The 19,190-nt window shown below is 53.5% G+C and overlaps 1 protein-coding gene across 1 annotated transcript in view; it reads left to right on the forward strand.

Moving 5' to 3' along the window:
* The window catches only part of ITGAE (integrin subunit alpha E), a 65,539-nt gene that overhangs the window by 21,494 nt on the left and 24,855 nt on the right, over positions 1 to 19,190 (forward strand). The window contains exons 3-19 of the mRNA XM_019659817.1: positions 3,984 to 4,075; positions 5,306 to 5,373; positions 5,739 to 5,856; positions 6,085 to 6,225; positions 6,618 to 6,733; positions 7,358 to 7,509; positions 8,284 to 8,437; positions 9,065 to 9,215; positions 9,711 to 9,778; positions 10,515 to 10,650; positions 11,193 to 11,335; positions 11,698 to 11,838; positions 12,493 to 12,717; positions 13,767 to 13,897; positions 15,303 to 15,433; positions 17,131 to 17,294; positions 18,455 to 18,583. Coding sequence (XP_019515362.1) covers positions 3,984 to 4,075; positions 5,306 to 5,373; positions 5,739 to 5,856; positions 6,085 to 6,225; positions 6,618 to 6,733; positions 7,358 to 7,509; positions 8,284 to 8,437; positions 9,065 to 9,215; positions 9,711 to 9,778; positions 10,515 to 10,650; positions 11,193 to 11,335; positions 11,698 to 11,838; positions 12,493 to 12,717; positions 13,767 to 13,897; positions 15,303 to 15,433; positions 17,131 to 17,294; positions 18,455 to 18,583 — 2,260 coding nt within the window. The remainder of the gene's footprint in view (positions 1 to 3,983; positions 4,076 to 5,305; positions 5,374 to 5,738; positions 5,857 to 6,084; positions 6,226 to 6,617; positions 6,734 to 7,357; positions 7,510 to 8,283; positions 8,438 to 9,064; positions 9,216 to 9,710; positions 9,779 to 10,514; positions 10,651 to 11,192; positions 11,336 to 11,697; positions 11,839 to 12,492; positions 12,718 to 13,766; positions 13,898 to 15,302; positions 15,434 to 17,130; positions 17,295 to 18,454; positions 18,584 to 19,190) is intronic.

The following is a 19,190-nucleotide window of genomic DNA, read 5'->3' on the forward strand; positions in this document are numbered from 1 at the left end:
CTCCCCAGCTCCAGGCCCAACAGACTTGAAGACCTCCCCTTCCCTCAGAAGCCGAGCCCAAAGGCCAGGGTTGTGAGGACAGTTTGAAGCCCCTGGAGCAGAAGGCTCTGAGCCCACCGAGGGGTGGGGGGAGGAGCCCCGCTGGGCTCTTGAAAACCTCTCTGAACACCTGCTGAAGCAGAGGGGGGCTCATGGGAGGATGTGGTGGGAGGCACTTATGGGTTCCTGCCACAAATGGTGGAGCATGAGACCACGACCTGCTGCCTGGGACAGGAAATGCACTGCTGGCCACCCGGCCACATAGAGAGAAGCAGCCTCCCCATGTGGGGATGACGTGTCCCTCTCACCCCCTCATGATGTTTCTCCCTAAAATATAGCAGCCAGAGCTGGCAGCATCATGGGCTTGGCTGCTGCAGGGGGAATGGAGTGGACATAAGGAAGGCCTTCCTCCAGGGTGTATAGGAATAGACTGAGAACAGAGACAGGTTAGAGGTGGGTGAAGCAATCAGATGGGCTGCACACAGTTCAGGGTGTAATAGGGTCCCCAGGGCTGCCAGCTGATGGTAGGTTCAGTTATTGTTTAGTTTATCGTCACTCAGTCAACAAACGTGGACATTAAGAGCCCACCCATCATGGGGAGGGTGGTAGAAAGATGGAAAGCAGAGGCAACTTAGACTGGGCCCCAGGCCGTGGCATTGTATGACTGTGATATAAATGGTAACCTTGGGTTTTGCAGTGCACAGCCTACACAGCTGTACATGGAGGCTTTGGGGAACTCACAGTCTACGTGGGAGCAAAGGCTAGGGATGGAGGTGGGTTCCAGTAGTCGGGGCTACCTGGAGGGGTCAAGTTGCTCCTTCTTTTGGGAAGCCTTCCTGAAGAGCTGGTGTTTGGGATGACTGTTCTGCAGAAAACTGAAGGGAAAGGCTTTGAAAGCAAAGGAAACAGCTTGGGTGAAGGCCTGAAGGAGGAAGAAGGGTGAAGGCTATTCCAGGCCTGCAGTTACCCCACCAAAACGTGGTCTGGGGCAGAGCCCAGTTCTGAGCTCAGCACATGGGGAGTAAGGGAATGAGGTGCTGGGGCCAGGACTGAGGCTTAGGCTGGGAAGGGGTCTGGGGAGACAGGCAGGGTTGTCTTGAACAGGTGACCTAATTTGGGGGCTCAGCTGCAGAGCCCGCAGAGCTCAGCGGCACCCACTCTCCACCCTCCAGCCTTGCCCTAGATTAGTCTCCTCAGCTGCTGCCTGGGCTGTCATTTAGTCGTCATCCAACAAATATTTGCTGAGCCCCGACTCTGTGCCAGGCACTGTTCCAGGCCCTCCAATGAGTTAGACAAGATCCTTGGGGGAACTTACAGTCTTGGGTGGGGTGGGGGGGGGTGAGACAGATAATAAGCATGTAAACACGTAAACAGGATACTACCAGATGTGACAAGTTCTGAGAAGGAAATATAACGTGGTGATTTGAAGCAGAGGAACTGGGTTGTGAGGTGGAGCTGGTTGGAGAAAGCATTTATGAGGAGGTGATCGTGAAGGCTGAGAAATGAGAATGAGCCAGGCTTGGGGAGTGGGAGGTGAGGGTTTCAGGCAGAGGGCACAGCAAGGCAGAGGGCCTGAGGTGGGAAAGAGCTGGGGGCAGCCTAAGCAGAAGCCAGCCAGTGTAGAGCTGGGGCTGGAGAGCGGAGGAATGGGAGGAGAGGTCTTGGAGGCAGCAAGGGGCATGGACTATTTTTCTAAGTGCACAGGAGGCTACTGAGCAGGGGAGTGACATGGTGTAAATTATAAGAGTAAACTCAGAAAACAAAAGAAAATAGCAGTTAGGATGCTATTACCCTAGACCAGGCAAGATGATGGTGGCCAGGATGGTGGCGGGGAAAGGAGAAAAGAAATGCTCTCTAGATATAACATGGAGGGAGAACCAACAGGGTTTCTGGATGGGTTTGACGTAGAGGATGAGTGAAGAGGTGAAGTGAGGATGCCCCCAGGCTCCAGGCTGTAGAATGTAGTAGGTGGTGGTGTCATGTATTGCTCGGGGGAGACGGAAAGTGGCAGGCTTGGGAAGGCAAAACCGTAAGTTCTGCTTTGGATGTTCCAAGTTTGAGATGCCTATTAGGCAATGGTTATTGTATTAGTTTCCTATTGCTGCTGTAATAAATTATCGCACATTTAGAGGTTCAAAGCAGTACAAATGTATTACCTTATAGTTCTGGAGGTCAGAAGTCTCCAAAATGGGTCTCACTGGGCTAACATCAGTGTCAGCAGGGCTGTGTTCCTTCTGGAGGCTCTAGGGGAGAGCCCATTTCCTGGCCTTTTTCAGCTTCTAGAGGCCGCCAGCGTTCCTTGGCTCAGGGCCCCTTCCTCCATCTCTAAAGCCAGCAGCGTAGCATCTTCAAATCTTTCTCTGACTCTAACCCTCCTGTTTCCCTCTTATAAGGACCCATGTGATTCCATTCGGCCCACCCAATAATCCAGGATAATCTCCCACATATCAAGATCCTTAACTTAAGCCCACAAAATCACTTCGGTCATGAAAAGTAGCATAGTCACAGCTTCCAGAGATTAAGACACAGATGTCTCTGGTCGTGGTGTGTGTGTGGGGGAGGGCATTATTCTGCTTTCTACAGTGAGGCTGGTCTGGCTTCTGGTGGAGCGATGCTAGGGCCACAGAGGAAAAGGTGGGAATCTCAGCATTTATAGGTGGATTAGAGCCGTGAGATTGGAGGGGACCACTCGGGAGAGTGTGCTGGATAGGAAAACAAGGACCGAGCCCGAGGATTCTAGTGAGATAGTGAGATAGTGAAGAACCCAAGAAAGGAGTCTGAGGAGTAATGAGAGAGGTAGGAGGAAATCAAGAAGAAAGTGTTTCAAGGAGGAGGTGGTCACTTACGTCCAGGGCTGCTGAGGGTGGAGGAAGATGAGGATAGAAAGGCATTCATTGCGTTTGGCAACATGGGGACCACTGGTGACCTTGGGTGGAAGTCAGCTTGGGGTGGGTTAAGCTGGGGGGGGGAGGGGCAGGTGTCACACACAGAGATGTAGACATTATTATTCTGCATAGCATGGCAATAAGTGAAGACTGTATTTCATAATTTTAAAAGATATAGAATGATGGGAGGTGAGGAAGTGTAGACAGTACCTCATTCCTGCCCCTTCAACCCACCATAGCCACGTGATGACCTTTCAAAATCACAGACTAATCATGTGCTTCCCTTTTATAAAGTCCTCCGTGGCTTCCTGCTGCCCTCGGCATAAAAACCTTGGATTTGGTTTACTGTTACCACGCCCAGCCTCAGGATACCTTCCCCAGTACCCCCTCTTCACCACCCTAGGATGGGGTGCCCACTCCCCATCTCAGCAGCCCAGTCCTCCCTGGGCTGTATGGGAACTGAGAAGGTTGAGGGTGACATTGCCTCCCTGGGCTGGGGGTGGGCGTCACATCTCCTGAGACTGCTTTAATCAGGTTGAAGCACCCACCCCCCACACCTCCAGTTCTCACTGACTCATAGGATAGGGGTATCAGCATGCTCTTCTCAGACAGTACTGTCACCGAGGCCACCTGGGGCAGGTGCTCCCACCCTCTGGCAGCCATTAGGAAGCCAGCACTGCCCCCCAACATAACCAACTGTGCTGCTGGTAGCTTCATGGCTCCCCCGACTGCCACCAAAGAGCAATCTTTATTTACCAACATACCACCTCATCTCTGTCAGCGTGGGCCAGCAGGCAGGAGGGGATGCATTTAACCATTCCCGCCTGGAGCTGTGCAAAGGGAGAGGTTGAGTAAAGGCTTTCTGTGTAATGCAGAGTCTGTCGTCCTGGGATGGGAGTCTGCCTGCCTTTCTTCCCTAGGTCTGGGCCTTCCCCATAGTTTTCCAGACAAGGCGCCTGTCAGCCTGTGGGCCTGGAACGGGAAGACAGTGCCTGGGCAGGCAGGGAGGAAAAGGAAATCATCAGCTGGCTCAACTTTGTTGCGTATCCTCCCACTCAGGATCCTGGTCACCAGCCCTAGAACCAACAGGGCAGCAGAGCCCCTGCATCAATGTTACCTCAGACAGGATGAGATCCATTGCCAACCAGTGGGTAAGTCAGGCCTAGCTCCAAGGAATGCCTCCAGGCCCTCCTGTCTAGGAATCCCACTCATCCAGCCCAAACCATTCCAACCCCAGCCCCACCTAATCCAGTCCCTCCCCGCTAGACTCTACCACCAGACACCACCTTCTACCCCGAAGCCCAGTCCCATCCCAACCCAACCCTAAGCCCCAGCCCACCTTTCCTGGCCCAATCCTAACAACGAAAACAATGCCTAAAATGTATTGAGTGCTCACCATGCTAAGGGTTTCTTCATTCACTTTTAATCCTCAAAACCACACCATTTTACAGAAGAGGAACCTATAGTTCAGAGAAGTCCCTTGGTTGCCAATATGACTGAGGTCACACGTCTAGTGTCGGCAGCACCACAGACTCAAACACAGCTTCACCTGATTCCAAAACCTAACCTGTCCCAACACATCACACCTCAGTGGAATCCAATCCTACCGTCCCAATCTGACTGTGGCCACCCTAATGTCTAGCATGGGACCTGGTACTCAATAAATGCTGTTTGAATGAATGAATGAATGAATGAATGAATGAATGAATGAATGAATCAAATTCACTTATTAACCAAACTCTACCCATCCCACCTAATCCAACTCAAGGCACACATTTGCTGACCACCTCTCGGCTGTGTTAAGGCAGAGCCCTTGTCTCTGTGAGAGACACTGTGTTGAACAGTCTCAGAGGAGGACACGGTCCAGCAGGGCGCCTGGGTGATCCGGTGGCTCACAAATGAGACCATCTCCTGAGGCCCGCCTTGGGAATGGAGAGGAGAGGAGGGGGCTCTGGTGTCTGCCCCGGGGTTGTGGGGCAGTAGGATTCCCCAGAGGCGGCTCTTTGAGACTGGAGGGTTCATCGGTGCATAGAGCCAGCCCCTCAGAATCTTGCACAGCTCCCCAGCACCCACAAGCTAGTGCTTCTCTACCCGCCTGCCCCACCAGACTGGGAGCCCCTGGAGGAAAAGCACCAGACCTCAGCTATTTCTAGGTCCCCATCACCATCTGGCGGGAGGCTGGCACAGAGCAGACATCACGGAGCATGTGTTGAATGAGTTGGAGCATGAGCCTGGGGGATAGGCACTTTACCCTGGCTGTGTCCAGGCCTGTGCTTGTGCTTGAAGCCCCCCACCCCACCCCAAGGCCCTATGCCCTCTGACCTTGGCTCCATGTTACCTCCCTGCATCCCTCCCTCCTTACCTGGGCTTAACTGTTTCAGAGCATGTCCCCATCCCAAAGGGGAGGCACCGGGGAGTGACAGTTGTCCGGAGCCACCATGGTGTCTTGGTGAGTATGCACAGGGCAGGAGACTGGAGGGCCTTGGGGAGGTTTGAGCTGCCCTGTGGCGAACCAGCGTTCATACCAGTCCTGATGGCATGTTATTCTCAGGGCTGAGCCCAGCTGTCTCTCTGGTTACAACTCCAGGGCTTACCATGGCCCTGACTGGGGTACTCCGTGTGACTCAGCGCACTGAGTCGGGTGCTAGCCTCAGCCCTGACCCCGGCACTGACCCCTACCCCTGGTGAGGGGAGAGCAAGCTGCTCCTGCACCCCCTGCCTCGCTGAGGCTCTTGGTTCTGGGTGGCTGTGACTAGAGGGCCTGGGCTGGGGGTGACCCCGGCTTCTCCCCTCCATTTCTCCCCCTTACTTCAGATCTGCATTCAAATGGTGTCCCGGAGGCCCAATAGCCTCAGCTCACAACTCACGGGGACCTGCAGCCTGCTGGCCCCCGACCTCCATCCCCAGGTCAACATCTCCTTCGTCAATGTTGGTAAGGATTGGATACTCACTGGCTTTGGACAGCTCTACAGAGGCCTCCTTGGGTCTCCAAGGAGAGACGCCAGCTCACTGCAGATGCAAGGGGACCCAGAGGCCCAAAGAGGGCAAGGCAGGCCTAGGTCCCCTGTGAAGGGAATCAGGGCAGAGCTGAGTGTGGGCTTGCCTGGAGGTGAACAAGGAGGCTGTCTGACTCTGAGCTCTTCCATATGTGTTTTTAAAGAAAACCTCCTGGAACCTGAGGCACACGCGGAAGCAGGGGACTGCCACAGGAACATAAAAGGCAGCACAGAGAATATGGCCAGGTGGCGCCGGGCTCTGAATGTGGAGGAGGACGGCGAGGAGGAGGAGGAGGAAGAAGCTGGTGAGAAGAGGCGGATCTGGGTGGCTCCCAGACTGTCCGAACTGACGCCTGGGCTTGCAACCTCCAGGTGTGAGGTGTGCCTAGATCTGGGAGACGGGGAGCAGTCTGGAGTCTACTAGCCAGTCCCAGCTCTGCCCCCTTCCATCTTACAGACAGGGAAGCTGAGGTCCAGAAAGCAGTAGTGATGGAGTGACTCATAACAGAGTCAGAGCCTGAGCAGGTCCTGGCTGTCTGCCCCTGAGGCTTCACTCTTGAGAGCTTCACCGACTTCCTCCCTGAACTGAGCCCTCTGGGCTTGAATGGGGCGGGTGCCCTACAGGGCAGGACGTGCTGCCCTCATTCCTACCCCAAATTCCATGCCCACTCCCGACCTGTTGCCTGTCTTGGCCCAGGCACTGAGATCGCCATCATCTTGGATGGCTCAGGAAGCATCGACCCCCCAGACTTCCAGAAAGCCAAAGACTTCATCTATAACATCATAAAGAACATCTATACGAAGTGCTTTGAGGTGGGTATCCCTAGGAGCTAGACTCCTACAGTCGATTGCTCTCTACTGCTGTACACAAACCACCTCAAACCAACCACCATTGGTCTGCCCGCAGTACTGTGGGTGGGTCAGCTATTTGGGCTGGGCTCAGCTGGGTGGTTCTTCTGCTAATCTTGCCTGAAGCTTTTCTTGCAGCTGCAGGTATCTGGTTGCTTGACTGGGACTGGATGGCCTAAGATGGTCTCACTTGTCTGGCCATGTGTCTCTAGCACATCAGTCCAACATTTTCATGGTTGCAACATTCCAAGAGGGCGACACCCAATGTACACCAGCACCTTTCATGTCTCTGATTGTATCCCATTTGCTTATACCCCAATTGGCCAAAGTCACATGGTCAATATGAAGCATGGAGAGACTACACAGACATGGATTCAGGAAGAAGTCTGCGATTCACTGGGAGCCGTTATTATCACACCTTCCTCCATACCTACTTGCTTAGAGTTTTCCCTCTGCTTTAGCATCTTCTGTGGCCCAAGACAAGGGGGAATGAATGGATTCTCTCCCCTGCTTCTAGGGGGAGCTATTCAAGGGCCTTGGGCATGGAGACTCTGCCAACCTCCTGCCCCCTCGGCCCCTCCCTTCCAGTGTAGCTTTGCCCTGGTGCAGTACGGAGAAGTGATCCAGACTGAGTTTGACCTTCGGTACAGTCAGGACGTGATAGCCTCCCTTGCCAGAATCCAGAACATCACTCAACTGGGGAATACCACCAGGACAGCCTCTGCCATGCAGCACGTCCTGTGAGTGTGAGGGCAGCAGGAATTACCTGAGCACCTACTGGGTGCTGGCTGGCAGCCCTGCCCAGAGGCTCTGCAGCATCAAGCCTGAAGAGGTGGCTGGACAGAACTAGCAAGAGGAGAGGATCGGGGTTCTAGCTCTTCCTTGGCTAAGAGGGGAACGTGAGGTCTTTCAATCCAGCCTTGGCTGATGGATGACACCCCAGAACAGTCCTCCCAAAACTCTTCTGAAGACTCCTCTTATGAGTGGCAGTAGAGCATAGTGCTGCTAGGACTGGGCTCAGCGTCCAGGCTGCCTAGCTCCACATTCCAGCTCCAGTTTGTACTTGTGAGACCTTGGGCAAGCTGCCTAACCTCTGTGTGCTTGGTTCCTCACTTTTAAAACGAGAATAATAATAGCACTTGCCTTATAGGATTTTGTGAGGATTGAATGGGTTAACTTACAACAGTGCCCAGGACATAAGTGCTTTGTAAATATTAGCCACTGTTATTAATGTCATTATTATTCCCACACATGCACAAGGAATAGGGACTTGTGCTGACCAGCACCTTTCTACTGAGAGCAAGGGAGGGGTAAGAACACCTGTGTTCCAGCCTCACCTCCACCCAGCCCTACTGTGTGCTACAGGGAGCACCCCACCCCTCGCTGGGCACTTGCTCCCCTGGGAGGGCTCCTTAACCCTTTCCAATTATAAAACACGTCCGTGAATAAAATCTCCCCAAGCTCAGCCATCCCTCTGACAAAGTTCTTCTCCTCTTTTACTCTCCCCTACTTAGAGACAACATCTTCACCCCAAGCCACGGCTCCAGAAAAAAGGCATCCAAGGTCATGGTCGTGCTTACCGATGGGGAAATATTTGAGGACCCCCTCAACCTCACAACTGTCATCAAATCTCCAAAGATGCAAGGTGTCGAGCGCTTTGCCATTGGGGTAAGAGCCAAGAGCCGGGGGACACCTCCCGACCCAGTAGAGCTTGGGGTGGGGAGGAGACCGGATTCTTGGTAGGAGCTTCTGTAAACAGCATACCCAAACCTGTTCTGTTCACAAACACCAACTTCTTTCCTCCCAGTCCCCATGTCCCATGAGCAACTCCTACCCACAACTGGGTCTTCCCACGGAAGGTTCATTTCCCACCGTGGTCGCAGCTCACTTGCCCAGCAGTAATGGGGAGAGAAGTGGACACTCTGGGCCCCCACAGGAAGGACATCGGGGGGGGGTGTTCCTGGAGGAGATGTGCTGAACTGAGTCTCGGAGGACAAATAGGAGTAGCTGGCCTAGGTCACAGGGGAGGTGGGAAGGGCTTTGCAGGCAGAGGGAACAGTATGTGTAGAGCTGAGAAGGGCCTGGTGTGTTCAGGAAAACACATGTAGATTGGTAAAATGGGAACTCAGAGTGTGTGTGTGGGAAAACAGAGCAGGGAAAGAAGGAGGTAAGTGATGGAGGGCCCTGAAGGCTGGGGGCAGGCCTCAGCCTTCTCCCTAGGCCTGGAGTGTCCTGGGGCTTAAGAGCCAGCCAGCCCTCATGGTGCTGAGCCACTGACCGGGGGCCTCTATGCAGGTGGGAAATGCATTTAATAAGTCTAAAGCTGAGGACGAACTGAAGCTGATAGCCTCGGACCCCGATGAGACCCATGTCTTCAAGGTGACCAACTATGCAGCGTTGGATGGACTGCTGAGCCAACTGCAGCAAAGTATCGTTTCCATGGAAGGTGAGGGCCCCAGGGGCCCTGGCCTCCCTGTGGCTGCCCCCTTGGCATTCAGCAGGAAACCCGAGCCCTGCACTCTGCCCTCATCCCTGTCCTACATCTATCTATGTGGCATTCTGGGCAACTCCGGTCGCCTCTCTGAGCCCCAGCTGTTCTGTCTCTAAAAAGGCAACAGTATCCCCAGCCCTCCTCACTTCCCTAAATGATTTTCATGAAGCGCTGATGAACTGACCTGATGCTGAATAAACAAGGATGACTGGAGTGTGTTTCCTGCTCCCATTTGAGGAAACGGAGGTCCTGAAAGAGGGAGGGAATTGCCCAAGCCCTCTGCTAGTAGCTGTTAAAACAGGACCCAGCTCTCTACTCTCAACCTGGTGCTCATCCCATCACACCAAACCTGGCTCCTCTGGGAGGGAGGCCGGGCTGGACCCTGCCCTGGCTTGGTTTATCCCTTCACCTTGCCCACAGCAGTATCTCACTGGGCTTCTTGGCTTCCAGGCGTGGTTGGAGAGGCCCTCCATTACCAGCTGGCACAGATTGGGTTCAGCGCCCAGATCCTGGACAAGGTATGTGGCCGGCAGCACCAGGCAGGATAGCTGTAAAGGAGGGGCACCAGAGACATCCAGAGACTCAGGGCCCCCTGGCTCAGTTCAGGGCTCTGCCCTCTTGTGGTGATGATTCTCCCTAGCAGCCACTTTAGGATAAAGGAAAACACTTCTGCTTGGTCGCCCTACTCTGGATCTCTGATAGAGATCGTATTTATTACGGGAGATCGTCTTATCCTGTATGCTCAAGGGTTGAGCAGTTCTCCTTAATGCAGACTAGTAACACAGGGTTGGCTGGGGTCAGCTTGCCAACCAAGTGGCATACTCCTCCCCACTGGAGGCACTGTTCCCAGAGATACTGGCACCTGGCCCTTGGGCATGATAGAAGCAGGCTTACACCCATCACTCAATCCAGGTGCGCCTTGAGTGCCAGGCCCAGGCTGGGCAACCTGGAGAGAAGGAGATGAGCACTATCTTCTCAACCGTACTTCTTTTCATCTGGGCCCCAGGTCGGCTTTCTGCTCTGGGAGTGGTTGGTCCTGGAGGGACAGCTCCCCTGACAGAGTCATGGGTACAAGACAGGAACCCAGTGTTTGCCATCTCACCTTCCTCCTGCATCACTGGGAGGTGGGAATGGGCCATTGAATGTCCCCCTTTCCCCAGCAAGGTTCACTGTGCTGGCTGGTAGACCTAAGGCCTCCAAGGTTGGCCCCAGGTCCCTCCTGCTCAGCTGTCCTCCAACCCTTGTTCCCTGCAGAGGCAAGTGCTGCTTGGTGCTGTCGGGGCCTTTGAATGGTCGGGGGGTGCGTTGCTCTACGACATGTACAGCTGCCAGGGCCGCTTCCTGAACCAGACGGTGGTGGATGCCAAAGCTGGAAAGCAAGGCTACCTGGGTGAGGGCGGGGCCCAGACAGGGACATCGAGGCTGCACTTTAGGCTGCACTAGGCTTCCTAGTTGGGAATGGCCCTGATTGGTCACATGGACTGAGGGATGGACCCTGGTTAGGGACCCTGATGCTGAAAATCAGGGTCTCCTGGGAGGGGACAGGGCCTACCCAGTAGCTGATTCTTGGAGTGGCCATGGGTGGCTGCCTAGAAAAAGCAGGGCCTCACCACCATTAATAATAGAGGTGGATGACCCTTCACCCCTCCCGTGGGTCCTCATATACTGGCTGTGTGAAGGAATGTATTTTGAGTGAAGCTGTATATATGATGAACAAAGCTGTGTGGTGGGGCACAAGTGTGTGACCAGTGATAGTGGGTAAGTAGGAGTGCTCCCTGATGCTGATTTTTAAAAAGATGAGAAAGATAGTCTCCTATTTTGTCCTCTTGCCCAGGCCACTTCAAACGCCTGGCTGGGAAGGTGGGGGCGGGGAGCGGCTAAAGGAGTGGCCCAACGGAGCTCCCCGTCACAACTATCCCACCCCTACCTCAGGTTACTCGGTGGCCGTGCTGCATAAGGCCTCTGGCCTCTCCTATGTGGCTGGGGCGCCACGGCACAACCAGCGTGGGGCTGTGTTTGAGCTCCCGAAGGAGGGCAGAGACACCAACTTCATGCCAGTGCTGGAGGGAGAGCAGGTACCTGTTGGGGGAGGACCATGGGACCCCCCCCATTATTACAGACGGGGGTGTTTTGGAGGCTCCAGAGGGAAAGGGACGGGCTCCAGGGCACACAGGAGGTTGGGGGCTCAGCCTGGGCAGGACTCAGGCACCACTCAGGCCTCTGCCCTGGCTGTCCATGTTTGATTGCCAGTGGTTTCCCCAGTGTGGGGGATTGGACTGCTTGCCAATCTCCTGTGGCACCTTGGCGAACAGATTGATCTGGAATGACTCAAATGTGGTGGTCTAGGAGGAGCTGGAGCAGAGGTCTAGCCTTGCTGAGGGGTGGAAGTGGGGGCCTCCCAGCACTCCCCCTGAACTGAGTCCTTCCTGGGCTGTAGTTGGGGTCCTATTTTGGCTCTGAGCTGTGCCCTGTGGACATCAACATGAATGGAACCACGGACTTCTTGCTGGTGGCTGCTCCGTTTTACCACATTCGTGGACAGGAAGGCAGAGTCTATATGTACCGTCTGAATGAGCAGGTGGGAGGGTCTCCAAATTGGCGAGCGTGCTGGGGCTGTGGCTACTCAGCCTGGTGCAGAGGGGACGGAGGCTGGAAGCAGCCTGGCCCCGGCAGCGATGGGTTGGTGCTCGGGGTGGATGACGGCCAGGTGGGGGCAGCTGCTCCACTCCCTCCCATACCCCACTTTCTCACTTTCCCCACCCTGTCCTCTTATATATCGATGGTGAAAACATCCCAAATAGCCCCACAGTTGACAAAGCAGTCTTGTCTATGATCTCGCTTGTTTCGCCAGTAACTATGGGAGGTAGCTGTCACTCCCACTTTACAGATGAGGAAGCTGACGCCCAGTGATGTTGAAACTTGCTCATATTTACATAGCAAGTGTGTGGTAGAGCCAAGACTAGAACCCAGGCCTCCCAATTGCCAGTCCAGTGCCCCTAGCCGTGGGAGCACAGGGGGCAGGCTCTGGTCCCAAACTGCAAGGCAGGAGGACCCCAGCTTTACCACTTGCTCATTGAGTAACTTTGGGAAAGTCCCTTGCCTTTTCTAAGCCTCAGACTCCCTGCCAGAGAATCCAAATCAACAAGTCCAGTGAGCATGCCTCCTGGGGTGGCAATGGGGTGGGCACCCTGCATTCCTGTCTTGTGGGCTGAGCTGCCTGTTTGCTTTACAGGATGGCTCCTTCTCCTTGGCACGCACGCTGAGTGGGAACCCTGGGTTCACTGATGCCCGGTTTGGTTTTGCCATGGCAACAGTGGGGGATATCAATCAGGATAAGTTCACAGATGTGGCCATCGGGGCCCCCCTGGAGGGTTCGGGGGCAGAGGATGGCTCCACCTTCGGCAGTGTGTACATTTACAACGGATGCTGGGATGGCCTCTCTACTAGCCCCTCACAGGTGACCCGCAGGGCTCTCTCCTGCTCTACTCTGGGTCTCTGACCTCCCCAGATATGATGGCCTGAGCCCCAAGTCAGCATCAGTCCTAAGTGCCAGTCACAGGGGGTTGGGAATGCCTGATGAAGGACAGAAGTCACTCGGGCTGGTGGGAGGTTCCAGGCCAGGGCCTCACCCAGACCCTTCAAGTGGGACGAGAGGTTGTGGCAACATCTGTCTACTTCTCCAACTTGTATCTGCCTCCTCGGGCATTCCCAGCCTGCCTTAGATCCCGCTTCCTCTCTTTCTGTGCCTTCTCTGGCTCCTGTCCTGCCCCCAACCCCTCCATGCCTTAACGCTCATCCCCCAGAGCTCCATTGCCAACCTCTCCAGGTACATCTTTTATGGGCACTTTCACCTACCTCCAACTAGTTTCTCTCCTAAGCTTCATCGCCGTGTGCCCAGCTGCCTCCTGAGCACCTCACCTGGATGGTCCGGAGGCATCACGTTCAGATGCTGCCCAACCCGAAGCATCCTCTTACCCCCAGACCTCCGGAGCTCTGAGCCCCTTCCCTCCTCCCCACAAACCTGGGATAATCCCAGACTCCCGACGCCCGGCACAGCCTGTGGGCCCCTGTGTCTGTCCTAATTAAGTCCAGCTCTCCCAGCCCAGCCGCTCCTGCCTACCCCACCGCCCCTGCGCCTTCAGCCTCCTCCCCGTCTTCCCTCCTGTGTCTGATTAGACACGCCCACTCCACACCCCTGCCCCACCTCAAGCCTCCTTGCACCCACCTGTCTTCCAGTGGCCTCCAAACTGGCCCCTGGCTGTTTCCTCAGACCATCCTACTCTGCCCACCCCCTGCTTTCCTCATCTCCCCTGTCAAGTCCCACCTGCCCTTCAAGGCTCCAGTCCGATGCCACTTCCCCCGGGAAACCTTGCCCTGCTCTTTCCGGTTTCTAAATCGAGGGCTCCCTGGGGTGGGGACCGAAGCTGACATTGTTGATTTGAATCAAACCAAAAGCACTCCCCTCTCCCTTTCCCTCTCCCACGCCTTGTGTTTCTCCCTTCACAGTGGATCAGGGCCTCAAAGGTGGCTTCAGGGCTTCGCTACTTCGGCATGTCGGTGGATGGTGGCTTAGATTTCAGTGGTGACGGCCTTGCTGACATCACCGTGGGCACTCTGGGCCAGGCGGCGGTGCTCCGGTAAGGGTCTGCCCTGCCTTCTGATGTCCCAGGCCCCGGCCTCACCCACTTGCCCTGTCTTACGTGGCCCCTTGGCGACACCAGGCACTGATGGGAGGGAATCAGTGTGGTGGTTCGGGGCACCAGCTCTGGAGTCTGCCCGCTTGGGTTTGACCCTCAGCTCTCCCTTAACAGCGTGAGCTTGGGCAAGTTATTGAATGCTAAGTCCCAATTTTTTCTTCTATTAATGGGAATAATAATAGTGCCTACCTCAGAGTTATGAGGATGAATTGAGAGAATCTATGCGAAGTATTTAGCGTAGTGCCCCATAGTGCCCAGTGATGCATTTCAGAGCCCCTGTGCTGTTCCCTAAGTGAACGATCAAGTTCCGTGGCTATAAATAAGCTGAAGGAGCACCTGTCTGCCCTGTGCTCTCCACTGAGCCCTAGACTTGGCTGTCAAGTCTGTAGCCCTCTTGGCTGTTGCCCCCAGGCCTCTCAAAAGTCAACATGTCTAAAAATGAACCTCTTATTCTCACCTACCCCTCCTTGTCCCCCAGCCGGCTCCTCCCAAGGCTTCGCAGCTCAGCACATGACACCATTTGTTCAGGACAAAAAACACAGGAATCACCTTCAATAGCTCCTTTCCTTCCTCTGCCCCAACCTCCCCGCCCCCAACACGTTTTTGCTGCCTTTGCCTCTAAAATCCCTCCCTGTACAAGACACTGTCCTCTCTCACCTGGATCACTGCCATGGCAGTCTTCCCTGCTTCCACCCCGTGCTTCATTCTCCACACAGCAGCCAGAGGGATCCCTTCATTCTGCTGCTTAAATCTCTTCAATGGCTTCCACTTAGGGTAAAATCCAAATTCCTTACCATGGTCTATGAAGCTCTCCATGGCCTGGCCCTGCCCACCCCTGCCTCCGCATCTCCTGTTACTACCCTCTGTCTCACTGACTGTGCTCCAGTCATGCTGACCTTTGTGTTCCTCAAACAAACCAAACTCATTCCTACCACAGGCCCTTTGCGTGAGCTATGCCTTCTGCCTGGAATGCAGTTCCTCTAGGTCTTCACATAGCTGGCTCTTTCTTGTCAGCAGATCTCAACTTAAATTGTCTCTTCATTAGTAAGGCCCTCCCTGACCACCCAGCCTAAGTAGCCCCCAGTCTCTATGACCTTATCCTATTTTATTTTTATCATAGCATCACCTGTTCATAGTATTTCCCCCTTTCTTCTTGTTTATTTGCTTGTTGTCTCTTTCTCCGCTAGAGCAGGAACTTGTCTCCCTATTGTATTCTAAAGGCTCAGAATAGCAGTTGGCACATTAGAGATATTCAATAAATCCTCACTGAATGAATGAATGAGCCAAGCACAGATCTAGAAGTCCCATAGTCACTTCTCATGGTCCTCTTCGTTTTCTTGTGTAGCTCACGACCTGTGGTTCGCCTAAAGGTGTCCATGACCTTCACCCCCAAGACACTGCCCATTGGCTTCAACAGCAGTGTGGATGTGCGTCTGTGTTTTGAAATCAGCTCTGCGACCACAGCTGCCGAGTCAGGTAACAGGCAGCCCAGTGTTGGGGTCATTCCTTGTTGGCTTCAGTAGGGGGCAGGGAAAGAGGATGGGAATAGGGGTGAGGGTATGTGTGTTGTAAGGTCCTGGTGTTTGAAATCTCTCTGTTTGGAGCTTAGGTCCTTTGACACTAGGCTCTGTTTAAGGTGAACTGCCCTAGAAAAGGTGACCTGCTAAGTCAACACTCTGAAGGGGTTTAGCTGGGTTCCATCGTGTAATGGTTAGCACTCTGGACCCTGAAGGGGTTTACCTGGCCCTGTTGGGAAAAGGGGCATTGGACCCTCTGAGGGGTTGAAGGGTTGAGTTTCTGAAAGAAGACTCAGAAAAAGGCAGCCATTTCTCCATCCATCTCCTGTGCCTATGCGTGTGCGTGTGTAGGGGCTTTTTCTTACTCTGATTTATGTCTTCTCCCCTTTCCTCCTCACTGTATCTCCCTGGCCCAGGTGGGATTGGGTAACCTCCTGGAGGTCTGGTCTCTCTTCCCATTCCCTTACCTGGCACTGAATGGGAGGCTGTTTCCAGAAGGCAGAGGGTGGGCCTGGCTTTCACAGCCCAGGTACTTACTGCCAACCCAAGAGCTCTCTTCCAGGATAATCTATCAGGAACAGTGCACAAGGTTTAATCTCTCAGTAACAATCCCCCAGATGTTTCTCTGATTCCCGCAGGTCAGAAAGCACACCCCCAAGGTGGGGTGTGGCTTTACTGCAGAAGGAGGCCATTATCAAAAGTGAGGGTAGAAAGTGACAGGCCTATCTGTTCTGACTGTGTAGGCTGAAGGAGTCAGGCCATAGAACCTGAAGGGCTGCTGCTGAGTGGCTGTGTGACACTAGGCTGGTGTCTTTTACTCTCCGGGGCCTGGTTTCTGTTCTGTACAGTAAGGGAGTTGGCCCAAGTGATCTATAAGGTGCTTCCAGTTCTGCTGTCCTTAGGTTTTACTCTATGGTTTCTCTCTCCATTCCCCGTATTATTCCCCTTCCTTCTTTTCTCCCTCAATCCCAGCCTCCTCCCTGAGCCCTCCTTCCGCTAAGGAAGACAGATGCAGCCCTGGGAATGTGCTGCTCTGGGTTTGGGACTGGGGTTCTGAGGGACCCTAGCCAGGGCTAGGAGACCATGAAAAAAGTACCTTCAAAGTGAAGAAGTTCAGAAGTCCAGCCCCAGGGAAGGACCCATGTGGCGCCACTCAGGAGGGGCTCGTAAAGAATCTCAGGAGCCACTCGAGTAACTCGTTGGTTGAGAGTTGGCTTGGGAGCGCGGGCTCTGAGCAGCAGGGCTGCCGGTTCGGATCCCATGTGGGCCAGTGGTGCTGCAATCTCTGCAGCTGGGATGGTGAACTGGCGGCTTGACCTAGAGCTGGGCAACCATGGGCAGCCAGCGGCCAGCGTGAGCTGCTGTGGGCCACAACGGGTGACCGTCCAGTGGCTGGAGATCAACTGCCTCAACCAGGAAGGAGTGCAGAGATCACAGTGCCAACATGGGCCAGTGGGGTGACATCCTCCACAACTGGACCGAGGAACGAGAGGACAGCGACTTGTCTTTCCCGGGTGTCCTGGCGCTGTTCCCCTCCCCCAGTTCCCCAATAGAATCTTGAAAAAAAAAATAGACTCTCAGGCAGGGCGGGGACCCTGTATCTGGGACTGGCCCACCCCAGCTTCCTCAGGAAGGTCTGGTCTTCTTCACTCCCAGGCCTCAGAGAGATGTCTCTGAACTTCACGTTGGACGTGGATGTGGTGAAGGAGAAGAAAAGGCTGCAGTGTTTGAACAAGAGAACTTGTCAGAGCAACCTTCCGAAGTTGAGCCGTGGGTCCCATCTCTGTGAGCTCTTCCAGCTCATCCCCACAGAGGGAGAGGTAAGTGAAGAGTTTAGAAGAGTCCAGAGGGATTGGTGTTGTTGAGAAAATAATTGAGGTGCGTGCCATGAAGACATCTATCCATTTATACAAACTAGGCAATTAAAATAATCATAATAGATCAAGGATCATATAATGGTATGAGAGATGGAGTTAATTATACCAGAAATCCAAATTAAAGAAACCTACTGAAATTGAACACTAACTATATCTCTGAGCTTCCTAGCAGCTGAACAAAAAGGGAAATGCTCTAATTGCTGACATGTTTCTTGGTAACAAATCGGGTATAACAGGGTCGCTTCCCCTCCCCATGTCACCTAACTTTGCCTGATAACAACAGTGGGGCTGAGGGCCTTCTGCAAATCACCAGAAAAACTGAATGAAAGTAGAAATAGAAAGATAAAAGTTATCGTTTGCAAAGGTTTACTCCTGACAAAGATGCCTCAAAACATGAAAAAAATGTATTCGTCAGGACTTAGGACCTGAGAGGACCCAGAACTTTGGACCTATAAGGGTAATTTATTCCAATAACCTTATAAATTATGCTTCTGACTACACGTGTTCCCACGTCTGTGCAGGTTGTTGATTGGATTAAGAAAGTTTCTAGCCAGTCTACGGCTTCCCCAAATGAAAGCGTAACTACCTTTTCCACTGGGAATCACGCTCACCTACTCTCATGTGTTCAGAGCTCCTACCACGCTGAAAGGCCCACTCAAAGAGAGTGGCAAATGGCATCCCAGGCAGTCTCCTTAGCTTCGGTTTTTACCTAATGTCCTCCATGTTGCTTTGAGAATGATCTTTGTAAACACAGATGTGACCATGACTCTGCCCTTCCGTGGCTCCTATTTGCTCTCCGAATAAAGTCAGGCCGGCTTTTAACTCCTGACGGCCAGAATCTCTTTGGAATTGGGGCAGGAACCATAGGGGTTATGAGATGTGAGGCCATAGTGGATCAAGGGAGATTTTTCCAACGTTGTTGGCAGCTAGGTTGAGGGGAAGCTTCCCTTCAGCCTGGTTTATTTGGAAGAGGCTTAGGACTTCTGGCTCACCACTTTCATTGTTTCTTTCATATTATGGCTATATCAAAGTTAAAAATACTCTCCTAGTCATTTTCTCCCCCACATCCAACTCCAATTCTGCATTTCTCGGCGACTCTGCAGCTCTGTAAGGAGGACTGCTTCTCCAACATCAGTGTCAGCGTCAGCTACCAACTCCAGACCCCCAAGGGCCAGAGGGGCCACGCCTACCCTGTCCTGGACTTCTACGATAAGCCCTATTCCATCTTCCAGGTAATTCTACCCACAGCTAAGACGAGACCCTCCTGGGAGCCATCACCCCAAAAGCACCTGTTCCCCTAACTTCAAAGAATCTTAAGAGTTCGGAGAGTCTTCAGACAGCATTTGGGCCCCTTACCGCACAAATGGGGGAAGTTGAGTTCCTGAGCATTAATTTGCCCACGGCCTCACTGGTAGGTAACCAGGTCTCCCAACCAGGCCCCAAGGCTAGTTCCTTTATGTTTGGAGAAAGTACTTGCTACATATTTAATGAAGCATATGACTACATTGCCCGACTTGGCAAGGGTCTCTGATGAGTGTGGTGGGAGTCCCGTGTGGGGACTGGACTGGGGCTGACCTGCCCTGCAGAGAGGATGCTCTTTGCATACCTGTCTACCCAGCTCCTGCCCAGGGCCTTGAAGCTGAATGTCAGGCCCACAATATTTGCACCCTAACAGGTGAGTAGGGTCACAAGAAACTTTTCTCACAACTAAGGGAAATTAGAGAGGGAGAACAGTCAAATTTTCTGATTCTATGATAGCTAAGGTGATTATGTTCCCACCCAAGCCCTAGCCCCTAGGATATTCTGTTAGTCTTCATTTAGAGTCTTACGGGGTATAGA

Source organism: Hipposideros armiger, unplaced genomic scaffold, assembly GCF_001890085.2.
Source record: "Hipposideros armiger isolate ML-2016 unplaced genomic scaffold, ASM189008v1 scaffold_304, whole genome shotgun sequence".
In the NCBI taxonomy this organism is placed as follows: Eukaryota; Metazoa; Chordata; class Mammalia; order Chiroptera; family Hipposideridae; genus Hipposideros; species Hipposideros armiger.